The sequence below is a fragment of the Ochotona princeps genome, chromosome 15, assembly GCF_030435755.1.
Source record: "Ochotona princeps isolate mOchPri1 chromosome 15, mOchPri1.hap1, whole genome shotgun sequence".
Classification (NCBI taxonomy): domain Eukaryota; kingdom Metazoa; phylum Chordata; class Mammalia; order Lagomorpha; family Ochotonidae; genus Ochotona; species Ochotona princeps.
In genome coordinates, this window is record NC_080846.1 from 45,197,018 (window position 1) to 45,218,197 (window position 21,180).

The 21,180-nt window shown below is 40.3% G+C and overlaps 1 protein-coding gene and 1 long non-coding RNA gene across 3 annotated transcripts in view; one reads left to right on the forward strand and one right to left on the reverse strand.

Moving 5' to 3' along the window:
- LOC131482087 (uncharacterized) overlaps nucleotides 1-21,180 on the forward strand; it is a 177,642-nt gene that overhangs the window by 148,272 nt on the left and 8,190 nt on the right. The window contains exon 3 of the long non-coding RNA XR_009246758.1: nucleotides 10,518-10,600. This is a non-coding gene — a long non-coding RNA (uncharacterized LOC131482087). The remainder of the gene's footprint in view (nucleotides 1-10,517; nucleotides 10,601-21,180) is intronic.
- Nucleotides 1-21,180, reverse strand: part of NTN4 (netrin 4) — a 114,906-nt gene that overhangs the window by 52,305 nt on the left and 41,421 nt on the right. For both annotated transcript variants that reach the window (XM_058673675.1, XM_004583113.4), the window contains exon 3: nucleotides 17,669-17,947. In XM_058673675.1, coding sequence (XP_058529658.1) covers nucleotides 17,669-17,947 — 279 coding nt within the window. The remainder of the gene's footprint in view (nucleotides 1-17,668; nucleotides 17,948-21,180) is intronic.

Sequence of the window (21,180 nt, forward strand, 5' to 3'; positions counted from 1 at the left end):
CTTTACTTCTGGAATGATGTTTTAGGCTCAGGAGAGCCATACAAAAATGTACTTTTTCTCAGCAGGGGAAAAATTGTTACATTATTTTAAAAAAGCCTGCCAATGGGGATTATACGTAGCTATTCTCAATCCTAGATCTGGATTCTGAGTTGCCTCAGGGAGACAAGGACTTTAAGGAGAAGGGAAATGGAATATCTTAACAGGAACAACTGGGCATTCTTCACTAATATGGCCAGTCACTGGTCTGACAATCCTAGAAAAATGAATGGATGCTGCCAATGCAAATTCCATAACAAAATGACTTTCAGGGGCTGGTACCATGGTGTAGCACACTAATCCTCCACATACAGTGCTGTGTTGTCATTCCATATGGGTACTGGCTGCTCCACTTCCAATCTAGCTCCCTGCTGAAGGCCTGGGAGAAGAGCAGACAATGGCTCAAGTCCTTGGGCCCTGCACCCACGTGGGGTACCCCAAAGCATCCAGCTCCTGGCTTTGGATTGGCCCTGCTCTGACTGTTGCAATTGGGAAGTGAGCCAGTGGATGAAATATCAATCTCTTTCTCTCTGTCTCTTTCTACCTCTCTAACTCTGATTTTCTAGTAAAATAAATAAATCTTTAAAAAGAAAGAAAATGACATTCAGCAAGACTGCACAAGAATTAAGTTTATCTGCTTCTCAACACTAGAATGTAAGCTCTAACAGAGAAGAATCAGTGGCCAAAATTTCTCTGACTCCCCAGGAACTTGCATATAGTAGATTTTCAATAAATATATATTTTTTTCATTCTGTCATTGTATGTTTAATGGGTTATTGAGAAGGTAGCTTGGTTACACCTTAAAGCTGTCAAGGAAGCAAAATGCCCATGATGCACTTGAAGCAGGTGAGAGATGCTTTCAATTGCCTGTAGCATCCATCTGTGGCCAGAATGCTTCCTTTACATGGTATGGTGGCTTATTCATACTCGGATGAGGAAAGAAATAGACACATTCTCCATAGACAGTGGTCATCTCTTTCCATCAATGATAAGCCCCAGGAACGCCAAAGAGTCATGGGAGTTGTGAACAAATTGTAACATTAGTAATGATAACTAATACCGAATAGCACTCACTGTGTAGTAGGTGTAATTCTAGGCATAGAGTTAATATTAACTGGTTTGATTCACACTAAAACCCTGTTAGGCAGGTGTAATTGTTATTGTCCAGTTTGACAGAGCAAAGGACAGGAAGACCTGTTTCATCTCCAGCAGTCTAATTCCAGAGTCACTAAGTTCCTCTCCCAACTATGCCATGTACCTTGAAAGTGGATTTTTTTAAAGATTTATTTTTAATGAAATTCAGATTTACAGAGAGAAGGAGAGACACAGGGAAACACCTTCCATCTGCTGGTTCACTTCCCAAGTGGCTGCAATGGCCACAGCGAAGTTAATCCAAAGTTAGGCGCCAGGAGTCTCCTCAGAGTCTCCCACACAGGTACAGGATCCCAAGGCTTTGAGCCTTGCTCTACTGCTTTGCCTAGGCCACAGATAGGGAGTTGGAAGGGAACCAGAACAGCTGGGACTTGAAATGGTGCCCATATGTGATCCTAGCACATCAAGACGAGGACTTTAACCACTAGGCTATCAAGCTGGGCCCAGGAATGGATTTTGAGGAATTTATTCATTCAGGCCCCTTCAGGGTGCTAACTAAATAAAAAGAGTGGGTCCCAAATCAATGTCCAGGAAGAGCTCTTCAGGGCAAAGGTGAGACTTGGACTCACCATGAGGCATTTCATGGGAGAAGTTAAGTGGTTTTTCAGGTATGTGGATATGGAATAATTGGCCCCAATTTCCCATGCCTGATTGAGTAAGTTTGGGGCAAGCATGAATAGAGAATGCTTGCAGATTCTCACTGGTGAGATACAAAATCTTCCTGCACCTTGAACTTCTTGAGCTCCTTGGGAATTTTCTAAGCTACTTCAGGTATGAATACATCCTTATCTGGAACTGTTTTTGAACAAATTTACCAATGGAGATGGCAATGGGAATATAAATGAACTCTAATGAAAGACCTGGACTTACAGAAAGCACCTGCTTTATTTTTATACTAATCCTTTTACATATGACCATAATAGAGTAATAACATCTGGTCGTGTGATGACTTTTACATCTAGTTTTAAATGTGTGATATGAAGAATCATAGAACACTGTCCACAATCTAATGATTCAGGTACATTTCTAGGTGAGCTCATTGGCTTAATCTGCTTTTTTCGTGCAGAAATGCTTGTACTCCCCCAAGCCTTGATTTCTGTACTTAGTTAAAAGTTTACCTGTGTGTGCTATTTACCATGAGAAATCCAGAGCTGAAGGGATATTTGGCAGCACGTACGCATACACACACTTAAACATACACAATTTCCAAATGCAAACACAGTTGTGTACTTTGAGGTGTGGATGCCGATTCCAAGGCTGCCTAACGTTGTGGTTCCCCAGATCTTTGTTTTGTAATTTTACAGTAACAACTAAGAACTAAATTCAAGTTTTGTGGTCTTTCAACACGCAGCCTTAACCTCTTTTGTAAAAAATTAGATAATCATTTAGGAAGAAAACAAACCCCCTCCACTCGTTCCTCTGCAAAGAGGGAGGCAGAACCTCCTGGGTGGTCAGAAGCTTACCTTGGGACTTTGAAACAAATTGCAGAATATATTTGAGCAAATCTTGTTAATAAACCACCTCACTTCAAGAACCAGGAGTGAGGTGGGCTTTTGGTGCAATGGTTAATACAGCAATGCTGGGTCAGGCAGCATGGCCTAGCAGCTAAAGTCCTCGCCTTGAATGTGCCGGGATCCCATAAGGGCACCGGTTCTAATCCTGGCAGCTCCACTTCCCATCCAGTTCCCTGCTTGTAGCCTGGGAAAGCAGTTGAGGGCGGCCCAAAGTCTTGGGACTCTGCACCCGTGTGGGAGACCTGGAAGAGCTCCTGGCTCCTGGCTTCAGATCGGCACAGCAACGGCCGTTGCGGCCGCTTGAGGAGTGAATCATCAGTCAGATCTTCCTCTCTGTCTCTCCTCTCTGTGTATCTGACTTTGCAATAAAAATTAAAAACTAACTCTTTTTTTAAAAAAGATTTATTTATTTTATTACAAAGTCAGATATACAGAGAGGAGGAGAGACAGAGAGGAAGATCTTCTGTCCGATGATTCACTCCCCAAGTGAGACGCAACGGGCCGGTGTGCGCCAATCTGAAGCTAGGAACCAGGAACCTCTTCCAGGTCTCCCACGCGGGTGCAGGAACCCAAAGTACTGGGCCGTCCTCGACTGTTTTCCCAGGCCACAAGCAGGGAGCTGGATGGGAAGTGGAGCTGCCGGGATTAGAACCGGCGCCCATATGGGATCCCGGGGCATTCAAGGCGAGGACTTTAGCCGCTAGGCCACGCCGCCGGGCCCGAAAAAAAACTAACTCTTTAAAAAAGAATACAGCAATGCTGCATCTCCTAGTGCCTGCCTTGGAGCTTTCACAGTCCTCCTGCTAATGCACACACTGGGAGGCAGTGGGGAGTAGCCCTTGTGGTTGGGTCTCTGCCACCTGGGAGTGAGACCCACAGGGTTCCTGGTTCTCAAGTGTTTATGATTTGGGGAGTGAGCCAGCTGAAGGGAAGTTCTCTTGGTCTCTCTCTGGCTCTCAAGTAAATTTTTAGAAAAGACTTTAAAATGCCAAGTGGAAGAAGCATTTAGAATGCTTCCACTGTTTTGAAATGTGCTACTGGCCCAACACCTTTTTTTTCTTTTCTTTTCTCTTTTTTTTTTTGGCAAGCAAATAATACATTTTAAGGTTGGGGTTCTTGGATAATTTCAGGTAGAAATCTTTGTGACTCTTCAGGTAATGATTTCCCAGAACAATACACAGCTCTCCCTCTGTTTTTATAAGGCAAGCAATAGGAACTGCTTTCACTTAGGACTATGCTTTTAAATTAACATGTGGCACCTTTTGGAAGAACTCACTATGGGACTATGGGATTTACATATTTCCCCAACAATCATGTTCTTGCTCTTAAGAAAGATCGTGAAAGTTTTTAAAATGGGCATGGAGGGGAGGAAAGAGATTACTGAATACAGCCTGAATTATCTCCACCTTTTATTTTCATGGAACTGTTTTACAATTCTATAAGTTGTGAAAAATGAATAATGCAAAGAATTCTTGCCCATGGAAGTGTAACTCAGTTGTCTGATAGAAAGCAATGGATCAGTGTGTTCAAGTCTCCTGTCTGCTTTTAAATACACTCTGACATTCTTTGTCTTTATATGTACAGTTCTTTGAATTGTTTGTAATTTCTTATGGCCCTTATTAATGGATGAATTAAGGACATTGTTGAGGCATATTCACATCATATCTGTGTGGAAGTCATCGTTTTCTTTTTCAGAAATTTGTCCTTTAACATTGCCAGTTTTTACCCTCCATATGTTTGATGCCTGAAGGTTTTTTTTTTTTAAAGATTTATTTATTTTTATTTGAAAGTTAGATATACAGAGAGGAGAGACAGAGAGAGAAAATCTTTCATCTGCTGGTTCACTCCCCAAAATAGGTACAACAGCCAGAGCTGGGCCAATCTGAAGCATCTAGGGAATAAACCAGCAGAGGGTACATCACTACTTCTTTATCCCTTTCAAATAGATAAAATGAATAAATATTTTTTAAATGAAATTTCAGGAATTTTAGATAGCTAATTGGATACTGATTGTCTTGCATTTTCACAGAATAAATTCTAATAGCTTCTTTTTTCTAATATCACCAAGCACTTTATCTTACCCCTGGGGACAGTAATAAATATTTCTGCCATAAAAATGCAAATGACATTAAACTAAAAATTATAGTACCCAGGGGGCCAGGATTACATTTAAATAATATCACACTGTTACTAACTTATGAGAGGTTTTTTCCCTACCATTACTTCTCTGAATAAGACTGTCTCTTGTTTGTTCTTTGCTTACAAATGGCTCTAGAAGTTTTCTTTTCTTCTAGGCTTTTGAGGATGAGTAATATCCAATAGATATATTTAATTAGATTCCACAAGTGAATTGAGCTAATGCATCTCTATAACTTGGTTTAATATTTACACATACACGATAGCAAAAACGTAGGGCACTTTAAGACATTAATTTCAGTATATCTGAGCCTTCATTGCATTAGAATTTCAAATTGGCTCCTTTTCTCCTCTATTATAGCCAGTTTATTCAGCTGCAAATACAAGCCAAACACAAGAAGATGGATGAATATCCCTAGATCTTTTGCTACAAATCCTGTCCATAGACAGACTTTAAATTTCCCATAAGAGAATTGTTTGAATATATGCCTTAGTAATTTTAAATTTGTTTCAAGCAAAACTACTCTTTGGTCATGGTATTCAGATGTCAACACAGTTGCTACACAGCCATTTGACCTCCATCCCTGCTCCTCAGTTGAATCTTACTGTCGTAATTTTACTTTGCAATTGTCTTATTGCACTTAAACTTTTCCAAGGTCACAAAGCAAATCAGCGGCAGAACAGGGATCCTAACTCCCAAGAAATTTCTAAGACAGAAGATCCATCGTAGGACAGTGACATCACCAGACTCCTTTGCCCTTTTCCTGCGAACACCTAAAACAACTTCTTGTAAGACAGCCTCTTTGAGAGAGAGATGACCTCAGCTTAAATTTCTGGGTATCTACTTAATTTACTTAATTTTAATCACTTTAGGAAGAAATACAAAAAATGAGAATAGTGATTGATAACTTCTAATAGGCTGTGAAAGCTCCTGCAAATGTGAGGCCAGGAACCTGGAAACTGGATGAGAGAAAAAGGAGAACTCGTTTTATAAGCAACTTATCCATTAAGCAGCACTGGATATGAGAATGAAGCAAGGTTTTGTAGGGTCTTGTTCAATGTCTTTCAGGATGTAGATGAGTTTTTATAATGCGTTAGGGGCCAGGTAAATTCTACTGGGAATGCAGTAGGGATTACCAAGTACTTTTCACCCCACTGCCATTCACTCACTCAGTGTGTTCACATAGTTTCAGGGTATTTTAAAAGAAAATTCCTTGTCACAGACTACTTTGCATTTTCTTACAAAGTTTTGTGTGTTTTTGAAATTTCATTCCAGTTCGCATTTTCGCGTTCTCCTTCTTCCCTGACAGCTCTGTTTGACTGTCACTCAGAATTATATACAGTACAGAGGGTGTTACAAAAGTTGACTTGTTTAAGATAAATGAGCTCCTGATTGTAGTACAAGAAGCCAGTCACTTGGGCATGTTTTCTTCCATAGTTTTTTGCTATTGAATTAATTCATTCAGATGGTCTTGGCATTTGGAGAATTGCTTGCATCTAGGTGAGATTTGTAAAACGTAGTCTTCACTATTGTGTGTGCTATGATTGAACAAGATGGATATACTGATTTATTAAAAAATAATGCAACTCTGTCAGAACACAGAGCTTGTAAGAAGTCTATGATTGCTTGTATATTGCCACAGCTATTTAAAAAAATTGGTTGTCTTTAGTACTCCTCATCCATAAACTATTGCTTTTCAAAGAAATAGATTTTATTTTGTAATTGAAACCTAGCAATGAGCATGTTTATAGAATGTGTGCCATTAGAATAAACACAAAAATTTTCACAACATTTTAATGATTGAAAAACTTGAAAAGAAATATATTCATTCTGTAAAACAGCTATACAACTAGTCTTGTTTGGGGGTTTTATATAATTCTGTTCTGCTAGTTAATTTCTTATCAAGATGACATTTCCATAATACAAAACTTATCATTTCAACCTTTTTAGTGCATAATTCATGGTTTTCAGTATATTTAAAATGTTATATGGTCATTACCTCTATGCAATCCAGAGTGTTTTCATTACTTCAAAAAGAAATCTCATGTTTATTTTGTCTTTAGAATTGCTTATTTCTGGACACTGCATATAAGAGAAATAATATACTATGTGGGTTTTATATCTGATTTCTTTCACTTGGCATAATATTTTCAAGGCTTACCCACGTTGGATCATGAATTGATATTTTATTCATTTTTATGGTTCAATAATATTCCATTGTATGGATATACCACAGGGCTACTAAGAATCTTCTTTATAGGAGCATGGGGACTCTGCTGGCTGGTCCTCTGCCTCCAGGTGCTGGGTCGTGTCCTGGATGCTCTGCTTGTGGCCTGTGGGGGCAGTGGAGGATGGCCCAGGTCCCTAAAACCCCTAATCCATTTTGACGACCTGGAGGAAGTCCCTGGCTCAAGTTTCCTGGCTTCAGATTGGCTCTGTTCTGGCCATTGTGGTTATTTGGGGAGTGGACCAATGGATGCAGGATCTTTGTCTCTGTCTGTCCTTCTCTCTGTAGGTCTGCCTTTTGAATGAAAATAAATAAATATTTTTTAAAAAGATTTATTTATTTTTATTACAAAGTCAGATATACAGAGAGGAGAGACACTGAGCAAGATTTTCCATCCGATGATTCATTCTCCAAGTGAGCGCAATGGCCAGTGCTGCGCCAATCCGAAGCTAGGAACCAGGAACCTCTTCCAGGTCTCCAACCCAGGTGCAGAGTCCCAAGGCTTTGGGCTGTCCTCGACTGCTTTCCCAGGCCACAAGCAGGGAGCTGGATGGGAAGTGGAGCATCTGGGACTAGAACCGGCGCCCATATAGGATCCCGGGGCGAGGACTTTAGCCACTAGGCCATGCTGCCTGGCCCAGAAAATAAATAAATAAATCTTTAAAATAAAAAAATAAATAATCCTGTATGAACCTCCACGTACAAGTTTTTGTGTAGACATGTTTTTCATTCACTTGGAAGAGTAGAACTGCTGAGTCATGTTGTGACTGTATCACACTTTTTAAATGCTGGATTGCTTTCCACAGCAGCAGCACCATTTCACATGCCCACCAGTAATGGATGTAGGTTCCAACTTCTCTACATCCTTGCCAACACTTGTTATTGCTTGTCTGAGTCCAGCCAACCTAGTGAATGTAGAGTCTCATTGTGGTTTCAATTTGCATTTCCCTAATGACTAGTGATGTAGAGTGTCTTTTCATGTGCTTATTGGTTATTTGCATATCTTTGGAGAAATGTCTATTCAAACTTTTGACCATTAAAATTTTTTTTTCTTGTTGAGTTGTAAGGTTTATACATATATATATATTTTCACCCCATTGCCATTTTCCTGTTCACATATATTCTGAGTACTAGTACCTTATCAAAGGTATTATTTGATTTTCTTCCATTTTATATATTGTCCCTGCTCTTTATTAATAGTATCCTTGGGTGCCTAAAAGCTTTAATTTTGCTGAAGTCCAATTTATTTTCTTCTATTGTTTGTGCTTTTTCATCTAAGAAGCCAGTTCCTAATCCAAGGCCACAAAAGTTAATAAAATTCACAAGAGTTTTATAATTTTCACATGCAGGCCTATGATCCATGTTAATTTTTGTATATGGTGTGAGGTAGAGTTCCAAAATAATTCATTCCTTTGCCTGTGGCTCTCCATTCATCTCAGCCTCATTTGGTGTTGAAAAGACCATTCTTTTTTCCACTGAATACTGTTTATATTAATATTATTCAAAAGGCAGAGAGATGGGTAAAAGAGAACTAGCAGAGAAAGAGAGGGTTCCCACTAATGGGTTCATTACAACCCAGACCGTACCGAGCTGAAACCAGGAGCTAGGAACTCATTCCAGGCCTCCTATGTGTCTGGAAGGGATAAAACTACTTGGGACATCAGCTGCTGCCATCCAGGATCTGCATTTGTAGGAAGTTGAAATTGGGAACCAAAACTAGGAATCAAACCTGACCACTCCACAATGAAATGTGGGCATCTTCAGTGTGAGGCTGGATGCCCAACCCGCCATTGAAGTCATGACTTCTGGTTGAAAAAAATCAGTTGACCATATATGCAAGGTTTATTCCTGAACCCTTTATCTCATTGATCTTTATATCTGTCCTTACAAGAATACCACATGGTTTTGATTACTATAGCTCTGTGTATGTTTTGAGATTTGAAAGTATAAGTCTTCTGGTTTTGCTCTTCTATAAGATTATTTTGGCTATTTGTAGATTCTTCTGTTGCCATGTAAATTTTAGAGTATACATCATCAAAAAGGCAGTTAGAATTTTGACAGAAAAACTGTTGAATCTGCAGCTCTCCTCATGCATGAATACAGGATGTGTTCCCATTATTTATATCTACTTTAATTTCTTTCAATAATGTTTGAGTTTTCTGATGCAATTGCAAATGGAATTGTTTTCTTATTTTCCCTTTCAGAGTGCTGATTATGAGGGTATAGGAATATAACTGAATTTTATGTTGACATTATATCCTGCAGCTGTACTGAAGTTGTTTATTAATGAATTATTCTGTGTGTGTATTATTACAAGTTTTCTATGTAAAACAGTGTATCATCTGTGAATAAACAGATTTATTTCTTCATTCCTGATCTGAATACCGTATCTTTTTTTCCCTTGCCACAATGCCAGCCCTAGGAGTTAGATTTTTTTCCTTCTTGAAGGAAAAAACCAAAAAAACAAAAAACAGAAAACACTCATCATACTAGGAATAGAAGGGAATTTTTTTAACATAATAAAAGTCATCTATGAAAAACCTACAGTTATCATAGTGAATAGTAATATATGATCAGGAACAAAACAAGCATGTTTGCTCTCACCACTTCTACTCAGTTTTGCACTGTACCTTTTTCCCTTTCCTTTAAGAAGAAATGTTTGATTTTCAAAATATTGATTTTTCAAAGACAGAGTTACACGTAGAGGTCTTCTGTCTGCTAGTTCACTTTCCAAATGGCCTCAATACCCGTAAAAAATTTTTGTCTAGACATTGCTAACCTAGCATGGCTGATATATGTATTAAATGTATGTATATACATGTACATATATATGAATTTTAAATACAACTTGAAAGAGCAGCTATATTTTCTGCATTTGAGAAAAAGAAGAGTAGTATATTCTTGGCTATAAAATATTATCCCTGCAAAACTCTAGAAGACTATGAATTTTGAAATTCAAAATTGATGTAACACTAGAAAAAGCAACCAGTGTAATATATAATACTAAAATAAAGGATGAAAGCTACATGATCAATCTCTATAGATACAGAAAATTATCTAATGAAAATCTAACATCCTAAGGCTGGCATTATGGTGCAGTGAATTAAGCTGCTGCTTTACTTCCAAACCTGCTCTATGATAATGCTCCAGGAAAAGCAGTGAAAGATGGCTCAAGTAATTGGGTCTCTGCCACCCAGTGGGAGACCCAGATAAAGTTCTAGGTTCCTGGCTTTGTGTTGGCCCAGCCCTAGAGGACAGACTAAATTACAGTTTATCTTCTGCTGAATGTAACTGCTTTAGAACAAACTGAAGTACATTTCCAGCTCTTACAAAACTGGCAAGATACTAATGAAATAGCACAGTGCTACGAGAAGTCAGGTATCTCTTAGCCACCTCAGCTTCTCTCTTTTCATGTGGTTTTCTCCTTCCCCTCCCTTCCTTCCAGTTACAGAGACCTGACTCCAGGCTCTCAACTATCCCTTAGAGATAGATCCAAAAATGCTACAAAGGAAATATTCATGAGAAGAATTTAAAGTGAGATATGTTCTAAATATCTGAGGGTGTAATTTATAGTAACAAAACTGGCAAGTTTAACTTGCACCTTCCGAAATTTATGTACTAGAAGTTCAACCAAATTAAGAGGGTCATATTTGAATTCTTTCCATGCTCAAATTTTACACACACACACACACACACACACACACACACACACACGCTCTGTTTCCTACAAAGCACATTCAAAAACCAGTTGAATATTGAATGGACTGATACTGTATTTTAGGGAATCATCCCTACTGTCTCTTTGTACTTTTATAAGTATCAGCTCTGCCATGAATATTTTCACTTCCAGGTGTTTCTGTTTTTTTTGCAGCTGCCTCTCTGAAATCATTAAAGACCTATACATAAAAAATACTTAAACATTTTAGGAGAGCCTTTGAGAGAAACCCCATGGTGAATCTTTTCATGAATGCAAAGATTCATTTATAATGTCTTTGGTTATAAAGTCTTCTGATTTCCTAATCATCAAATAACTAGCGTAATTTAGATGACTTTCATCATTAAAGGGAAGTCTGTCTTGTTATTTAGAGAAAAAACATAGTCAAAACATCTGTAGATCCTATTATAATGAGTGAAATGGTTAGGGCCGTAGCTGCCTTACAGCAAGAATGGCTCATCCAGATCTCTCTTTAGTGAAACCAAAGATACTCATTCATCCCACCCTCCAAAAATCTCTCTCTCTCTCTCTCTTACACTTTTTATTCTTTCTATAGAATAAAAATAGATATATCTATAGATATATCTCCAATGTTATTATTTTTATTCTTTCTCCTTTGGCCATCTTAATAGTTCAGGAATGGAAGAGAAAAGAATAAATGTTAATTTAAGGATACATGTAAACAGGTGAATGACTTGGATATGTTATCTACCTTTATGGAAAAAAATTTTTTTAATATTTTTTTAATTGGAAAGGCAGATATGCAAAGAGGAGGAGAGACAGAGAGGAAGATCTTCCATCCGATGGTTCACTCCCCAAGCAGCCACAACGGCTGAAGATGAGCCAATCTGAAGCCAGAAGCCAGAAGCTTCTTCGTAGTTTCCCACGTGGATGCAAGGTCCCAAGACTTTGGGCCGTCCTCAACTGCTTTCCCAGGCCACAGGCAAGGGACTGTATGGGAAGCAGGACTGCCGGGATTAGAACTCACCCATATGGGATTCCAGGCAAGGACTTCAGCTGTTACGCTATCGGGCCGGGCCCTAGAAAAGTTTTTAATAAGAGGATTTTTCCTGGTAGTCTTTTGTGAGTAGAGGTGAGGTATAGCAGTAAAAAAATCTAAGTATGATTAATTGCTCTATGACTGTGACTTCAAGCAAGAAAACTAATCTCTTTGTACCTTGTTTCCTTTATCTGCAGAAAAGAATTAAAAACATGTATGTTCAAGGGTTAGCATAAGGAACAAGTGAAATAATTTACTGAAAAGGACTTATAAAATGTAAACCAACTAATCTTGGGTGGTGAAGAATTGGCCTCGCTCTTTCACGTCCTCACTTCCCTTCTGGAACAGTTTAGATTCCATGATCCATCTTGATCATCAGTCTCTTGACTCTGCTTTCAACTTCTTGTCCTTCATTTTTTTCTGTTCCAGACCTAATATCTCGACCTAGTTAGACAACTTCTTTCACAGCCCCACAACAAGAACATGGGCTGTGGTGCTTAACAGCTATGTTTAAAATGTGGCTCTTCCTTTATTAGCTTTTAGGACATTGGTTAGCATTTCCAAGCCTCTGATCTATGAAAGCAACATGAGTATGGTACACCATACAACTGCTGCGAACGTGAGTTCAATAACATTCACAGTACAACAGCAGAATAGAGTAAGCATCCTATCAGTGCTAGCTATTATTAGTGTATTCATAATTCTGATAGCGATTTTTCCATACTAACATGTAAAATCAATTTACAGATCATGTCCAAACATAACTACATGTTGTGCTACATAAAAGTATCTTCAGACCTGGATTTAATAGTCTCATTTAATAACTTCATTAACTATCTTATGTGCTTCTGTTCTCTTCCCTAATATCTTGAAGAGTCAAGGGTTTTCTAACTATATTTCTGGTTTATTTGTAGTATAGTAATTTCCAAAGAAACTGAAAACTAAGGCCTTCAATCTGTTCTAGAATGATGAAAAGTTACATGAGCTAAACAAACATAATTAATAAATAAACATATTCAGATTCAGTTGAGGGAAAAAGTGTTGTAATGAGATTCTATGAATGATTTTTAAACTTGCCTTTAGACAGGTAGCTAAGTCAGATTTTCTTCAAGCTTCCCTATAGTTTCACAGGTCTCAGTGATTGCGCCTAGATTTAGAATACATCCATCAAAATATTGAGACTCTTGTATGATGAGTTTCTCGTTAGGAAGAAAAAAATCCAATTCAATAAGGGTAGCTCAAGGCATTTCAGTAGCGCTCTTTAGTATTCTAAGGCTTCTGTGTCATCCAATCGATGACACTTTAGTAAGCAGTAGAATCATCCTTCTCATTACCATCCACGATCCAACAGCTGTAAAACCACCAGCTGCTAGCAAAACAGAACTAATTCCATTCTCTGCAGCAGCAAAGAGAAAATAGTTTCAGATATCATCTTCACATAATTTCTAGTATCCCAGTGGGCTGGAGTCAAAGCACAGTTTTCCTTGGCATAAAAAATACCCTCGCCTTGTAAATACATCAAACAGCACCTAAGCTCTATTTAGTCTTGTCATTGAGGAAGAAGTGTATGTGGTAGAACTAGCAGAAGTGGCTGACAGAACACAATGTAATAGGAACAGCAATGCAAGGACTGCCTGCCATATTACAGGCACTTGATAGCATAGTTTTTAATCCTCCCAGTAACAATAGAAGGCAGAAAATATCCACATTTTATTAGGAAACTTAAGTTTGGTGAGACTGAGTGACAGTACTATCATGAGTTAAATGCAGGTCTGTTTTAACAAGTGAGGGATAAGTAAGCTGGATCTGGAAAGAATGGGTAACATGTCGAAAGTGGCACAAGTTTAGAAAACATGGGCATTGGTTTTTTAAAAAAATTATTATTTAAGAGGCAGAGGCAGAAAGAGGGAGAGAGAACACACAAGAGAATGAGCTCCCATCTATTGGCTCACTCTCTAACTGCCTACAACAGCTAGGGATGGGACCAGGAGCCAGGACCCTACGTGGCTGGCACAGATGCAGTCCCTTGGCTCATCAGCTGTGGCCCCTCAGGATCTGGAGTGGTGGGAAGCTGGAAGCATGAAGGAATCAGAAGCTGCAGCTGGGAAACAAACTCAGCCACCAAAGTGAAGGAGATGGGGTCTTAGTTACTGGGCTGAATGGCAACTCTTTTAAAGTAAAAGAGTTGATAATTTCTATACCTCTCCCTTCTAAAGAAAGGAAATAATCCTAAATTCTTACATAGCTTGAAACACACCTGATATCCTTTCCCTAATTTGCTACCATCAGCTACCAGGAATTTTAGCCCATAAAATCAAATTTCATTAATTAATTACTCATCTTAGCCACAGCATTAGTCACTATGAACTGGTTGTTGAATACAATCTTCTCAAACTTCAGCAAACATTGGAATTACCTTGGAAGATTTGCTGAACTTGGATTCCTGGGCACCCCCTCTAGAGTTTTTGAATCAGTAGGTCTGGGTTAAAGACTGAAAATTTGCACTTCTCATAAGGCCCTGGATAATGCTGTTGCTGTTCATTCAGGAACCAACCATACTTTGTGAGCCACTATGATAGAGGAAAAAGTGCTAAGGATGTGAGATTTTTGGGCCTGATTCAGTAGCCTAGTGGCTAAAGTTCTCACCTTGCATGTGCCAGGATCCTATATGGGCACCAGTTTGTGTCCTGGATGGTCCATTTCCCATCCAGCTCCCTACCTGTGGACTTGGGAAAGCAGCAGAGGACAGTCCAAAGCCTTGGGACTCTTTACCCTTGTGGGAGACCCAGAAGAAGCTCCTGGTTTCTGGTTCTGGATCAGTCCAGCTATGGCTGTTGTGGCCACTTGGGGAGTGATGCAACGGATGGAAGATCTTTCTGTCTCTCCTTTCCCCCATCGTTTCCAATAAAAATAAATAAATCTCTTTTAAAAATGTGCAATTTGTATGTGCCTGCCCATGACAAGCTATAAAAGAACAGTATTACATAGGAGGCCACCTTGTATTCTCTGGGGACAATTTACTAGTCCAGTTCTCTATAGCCATTTGCACATAATGACCAGTGTCCACAGATACACCACTAGGGGAGGACAATTGACTTCATGGCTATTTTCTGAAAGAGGCAAAAAAAAAAAAAAAAAAAAAAACCCTGTAGTTTCAAAATGCAGTTGGCTCAACTAAGCCATCCTAAAACTAAGAACACCATACTCAAAGGAGACAACTATTGTTGTATTTAATATACCAGCTCTTTATACCCCCAAGAAAAACATGGATAAAAATAAATGCACCTAACTCTGAGGGAGGGAAGACCTGGAAACAGGATCATTCTCTCTTCCAGCCACAGCCTCTGCTGGTCCAATTGCTTATCTTTGTTTTATAAACAGAAAATGATTTAGAAACAAGGTTTCTGCTGGAACTGGATCCCTAGAAGCCAACATAATCTTGGCCACTCAGCCTGCTTTTTATCCCTTCCCTGGATCAGCTCCAGGCTTGACTTGGCCTGGCCTGACTCAGGCATATGCGCTTAGTTACAGTACCAGAGGCTATTGTTCTAGGGCCGAATTTGAAATCCATAGGAAAACTGGGTAGAAGGATATGTTAGATACTAATGTTAGAACCTGAGTATTTTATCAGGAAGTTGCCTTCAGTTTCAAAGCAGCCTGAGATGAATAAAGAAATGGGGTTACCACTGCATAAGGTATTCTAGGATGGTGATGCCTTATTCTAAATAACATGCTTTGGAAATGGAAAAAACTTGACAAGAGGGAATGTCAAAGTCTGTGGTTAGCAGAGTTAAAAACAACAACAAAAAAAGGGTTCTTTGGCACTCAAAAAGAATTGTGAGCTTCACATACAGTTTTCCAAAATACACATTTCCATGTTCTTTAATGAAGATCTCTTTTGTGGTCCCTTCCACTTAGTTATCAAGTATGCTTTGCAAATTGTTAATATTTGCTTGCTGGCAGAATATTGTGTCAAATGATGGTACAGAGGATATTCAAGGAAAATGTTATGACAAAAACCAAAGAGTCTTTGTAAAGTGCATTTTATGAAAAAAAAAAAGAATGGATTTCCAAATACTTTTGTACTCCCAAATCCTTTTTTAAATTTCATTTTTCATGAACTTTTTGAAGCACCCTTATGACTTGATGCTTCTGCATCAAGTTAACTGGGAGTTAATTTGGAGTTAATCTCTTATTGAAACTAGCAGCACAAGGAGAAACATCTAATAATTTTTCTCCATCAATCTTAGTAAGTGATACTAAATGCTCATGAATATATCATAAGGCTCTTGAGAACTCTTGTAGTTTAGTTTGTCTGATCCCAGACATTCAGATTGTGTCAAGGTCAATCACTGCCCAGGTATTCACTGAGGATGTCTTAAGTGCCATGTTACAGGGGCCTCTAGGCTTGTGTCTGCCCTTTGGCATGGAACTCTATCCCAGATGGTCCGGTAAAGCTTGGATCATAAAACACAACTGAAGAAACGAGACCTACATGCTTTCTTTTCACTACTTCTTTACACTGGAATGGCAGAGATTCAATCACACTCTGCCTCCTTAGTTTATAGTCTAGTAGGTTGGCGTCTCTACAATATCTGAGTCATTTTCTATTTGAATCAAATCAAAGTGAACCAACTTAACCCATGTATACTTATTATTCTCCTCATTATTTGAAGCAACATTCTATCAAAGCCCAGAAATGAGTAGGTGTTGGATGAATGAATACTGTGTTTTCTTCAACGTTGGGAGCCTCAGACTCACTTCTGGGAGTACAGGTGCTCTCCTTATTGTCATTACTCTCTGGTCACTGCCCTGGGTATTTTGGTTACCCACAGCTGCTCTGCACTCCAGCAGCTCATTTCAGCCAGCCCACACTGTCACGCTGCCTCACAATGCCAGGGCCTCTGCTGACCCCGCCCTGGGGTGGCACTAGGAAAAAATGAAGAAAGAATGCTCATGTCTACCATTTAAGTCATGCAGGAAGGGTAGCGTAAGGCCTTCCACGGGCTCTGTCTCTGCTTTGTACAGAAATATCAGAGCAAACTACAAAGTCGAAGAATTGGTGTGTTCTACTTGCCATCTCCCTTGCTTACCTCTACCAAAACTCTGGATCCAGCCCAGCCATGGCTGGCTGCCTGAGCCCCTCTGCCTCTTTCGGGAAGGTGGTGAGGTGAGGACAAACAATGGCTCTAATTCATTATCATGTCCTTGCACTGTGCTGCTACCATTCAATCAAATACCTCCTGAGCACCTACTTCCTGTAGAACACACTCAGTCCCATCCCCTGAGAGCAGCAGACAAGCAAAAAAAGTTCAGGTGGAAGCACAGGAGATGTGTGAGCACAGAGGAAAAAGAGACTGGCCCTGTGTTAGGGTGAAAACCAGGTCAGGCCACCCTTTAAGAGGAGAATTGCTTTTCATTCTCCTGGCAGGACCGCAGAGATACAAAGCACGAAATGGAGGCTCTTCTCATTCCCACTTCAAATACTCAACAATAGTCCCCATTGACAGTCCAGACTAGCTTCTGTGTGATAATGCCGCTGGAATGACCATGCCAGCTTCTCGTGACCGCTCACCTTACACTACGTATCTCAAGGTCAAAGCAACTAGAAATGTCCAGGGAAATTTTCCAAGGTATTTGGTTATCATGCTTGACCACGATTCTAAAACTGGAGAGGAACAGCCAAATGAATACATACTTCATAGGAGGGCTGTGGAGGGATGGATGGATTGGCAGAGAAAGACACAGAATTACCACTGAGGCACAGACCCCACTCCCTGGGTACTCAAACTAACCAAAACCAAAATAATGTGATCTAGATTTTTGGGGTTTTTTGTTTGTTGGTTGGTTGGTTGGTTGGTTTTATAGATGGAGTGGTTTCACCTACCACATGGAATGTTCCTGGAGCCTTGACAGGTCTGAAGCCATCCACAGGTACACACTGATCAGCATGGCCGTTGCAGAAGCAGCTGCCCTTGACAATGAAATCATAGATTGCGTAGTGTGTGAAGTGTTGCGGCTTGGTGTTCAGGTCATTTCTCTGACAAGGACAAGACTGTCTTTTCAGCAGCTGCACCCGGAGATTGGTGATCTTCAGCTGCTCCTGAACTTTGGCACTATAGGGGTTCTCGGCATCATATGGCGGCGACAGTGCTCTGAAAATAACCTGCCAAGAGAAAGAAAACACCACATGTGTATAGGGCTGTGTGCAAACCTTGAATTGCTTGCCCAGTGCAGTCTTGGTTTGATTTATACCTTCAGTTATCTGGGAGTGATAAGATATCAAGGGGGAGTTTTAGACCTTGATCACACCTGGGGCTGAGCTGCCCTGTCATTTGGAAGAACAGATGTGTTGCCTCTTTGCACACGAAACTCCACCTGGAGTTGCCAGCGCAGCCCTAGCTCTTGAAATGAAGGTAGCCATGCAGCGATGTTAGTGAAAGGGTATTCTGACCAGGAGGAACAGCAAATAGAAAGAAGCAGAATCAAGTTAGGCTTGCTCAAGGTCAGGGGGATTGCAGACCAGCAGAGAAAAGCTGCAGAGGCTAGGAAGCAAACACTATAATGACATAGACAGAGCCTGTTCCCAGGCATGGTGGGTTATTCTGACTGGAGTGGAAGCCACTGCTAGTTTGCAGGCAAAGAAGGGTAAGGATCTAAGTTACACGTTCTCATGCGATAACTCACTTCTCTGAAGAGAACAAACTATAAACTGTGAATAATAAAAGCAGGAAGGTTAGAGAGAAAGATGACTAATTAGGGAACAGCTAACTTCTATTTCTAGATGAAGTAATTACTGTAATTACTTTTCAATGCTTTTTCAAAGACGAATCAGGTAATAAATGCAGTCACTGTGACTACAAATGGTTCTTTTCTGGGTCTGCCTTCCAAGCTTGTGGCACCTTTTTGGAGTATGTGTACTGGTGGTAGGAGATAAGAGTGTACCTCCCTTGAGGGCAGACTTGGTTTCTGAAATTAGTCAAAAGGCACTTTAAAGCCAAGTGTAAGGTGACAGGTCAAGTTAGTTCAATAGGACTTTTGCCTCAATGCAACTTTCTGTTAATTCCAGAGTGGACACTAAAGGCAACTTAAAACTAAGCCTGAGGAAACAGAGGGAGGAAGGGTCACAAGTGACAAACTTTGACTCCTGAGAGGCCTCTGGCATGTGTGTGTGTGTGTGTGTGTGTGTGGGAGAGAGAGAGAGAGAGAGAGGGAGACGGAGACAGAGAGACAGAGTCTATACACTCTGTGAGGAGTGTATAAAGGGGGCCCTGACACAAAGAAGTGATAAGTGGCTGAGGTGATGGATATTCCAATTAACCAGATTGCATCATCACATATGGATGCATTGCAGTGCCACACCAGGTCCCATAACTGTGTGCCATCACCATGTACTAATTAAAAATAAGCTTGGCTGTTGGTGTAGGGGATGGCACCCCACTTGGGACACCAGCCTCGCTGTCAGAGTGTCTGGGTTTGCATCCTGTCTCTGCTCCCAATTCTAGATTCATGCTGATGTGCACCCTGGGAAGCAGCAGGTGAGCACTCAGGTAGCTGGTTTCCTGTCACCCATGCAGGAGAACTGAGCTGAGGTTCTGCTCCCGCCTCCAGTGAGGCCCAGCCGTAGACAGGAGAAGCATTTCAGGCAGAAGCAGCAGATGGGAGATCTCTGTCTCTCTCTCTCTCTCTGCTTTTCAAACTGATTAAGTGGTTTTTAAAATAAAATTGAAGATAAAATTTTTAAAGGAGGGGCTCAGGAGGGAGGTGATGCAAATCTCTGATGAACCTTTTAGATAAGGAAGCAAGGGCTTGTGACAGGGGAAATGATGAGTCATGAAAAACAAGGAATATCAAAAAGAAAATCCACAATATTCTATAATACGAAATAGACTGTGAGAGGCCAACAACAAGTTATACTTTATTATGCTGGGATTTCATAAGAAACAGAATAAACCCTCAAACAGATTCATGAAATCTATATAATAAGAGACATAAATTTTTCCTAAAAAATTTTCTTAAATATCTGTTAGCTTCTTAAGACTCTTCCTGTTCCCTCCCCCCAACACAAAAGTACTATGAAAATAAAGTAACGGAGCCAAGCATCATCCTGGAATATCAGAGTGTAGGTTTGAATGCTCTGTTTCTGAACCAGCTCCCGGCAAATGCTCTTGGGAAAGCAACAAATGATGGGCCAAGTCCTTGGCCCCCTGCCATCCATGTGGAAGACCTGGATAGAGTTCCTGGCTCCTGGTTTTGGCCCTGCCCAAACATGGCTGTTATGGCCATTTGGGGAGTGAATCAGCTGTGGAAAGATTCTCTGGCCCACGCTTCCTCTCCCTTCTCTTCTCTCTCTCACTGTCACTCTGCCTTTCAAATAAATAAAATCTTTAAAAAGTTAAAGTCTTACAAGGCTGGTGTTATGGCACAGTGGGTTAAACTGCCACTTATAATGACCACATCCCATATTGGAGCTAGTTCAAGTCCTGGGTGCTCTATTTTCCATCCAGCTCCCTGCTAATATCCCTGGAAAAGCAGTGGAGGATGGCCCTCGTGCTTGGGCCCCCTGCATCCATGAGGGAGACCTGGATAAAGCTCCTGGTTTTTGGCTTCTGGTTTCAGCCTGCCCCAGCCCTGGCTGCTGTGGCCATTTGAGGAGTGAAGCAGCAGCCAGAAGATCTCCGTAACACTTGCCTTTCAAATAAATTAATTTCATTCCAAAAGTATGAAAAGGCAAGGATCAGCTGTGTGGAATCATTCCTCTGAGTATGTGGGGACAGAAACATCATCAGTGAAATTTACTTGGAGGAAGGGCAATGATTCAGTGACCAGCTCTCCACACAGGCATCCTCTAAAAACAGAACTTGGATCCCATCATTCCCTTGCCTAAACCCATCCCTACTCAGACAGCTCACAGGTCCCTCAGAAGAAAATGCAAGGTCCTTCTCGGAGCCTGGTTTAACGTGTCCTTCCCTGACAGGGTTGTAGAGTTGCTCATCACTCGCTGCCTTCTCCATCTGCAGTGTAACCCTCCCAAGAGCAGTCAGGGCTGTGTGCCAGGGCACAGTTGGTATCCAGCAAGCTTTTGGCACAGGAATGAATGAATTGTAACACTATTCTTGGCAGTAATGTAACCCAGGCCAGGGTTTCAAATCATTTCTTTATAGAGAATGTTAAACAGCTGTACATATTGGGGCTCATGTGATAGCACCAGGAGGTGAAAGAGATAATCATAATAAATAATTGAATAATGATTTGCTTGTATTTCTAGCTGGTTTTGAACTTGTAGAACTTGGAAGAAAAGTTGTCTCATCAGCTCTGTTTACCTACCTGTAAAGCATACTAAGAGATGAAACTTTCCAACAAATAATATGGCGTATATGTAGTTAATGTGGAAATGGT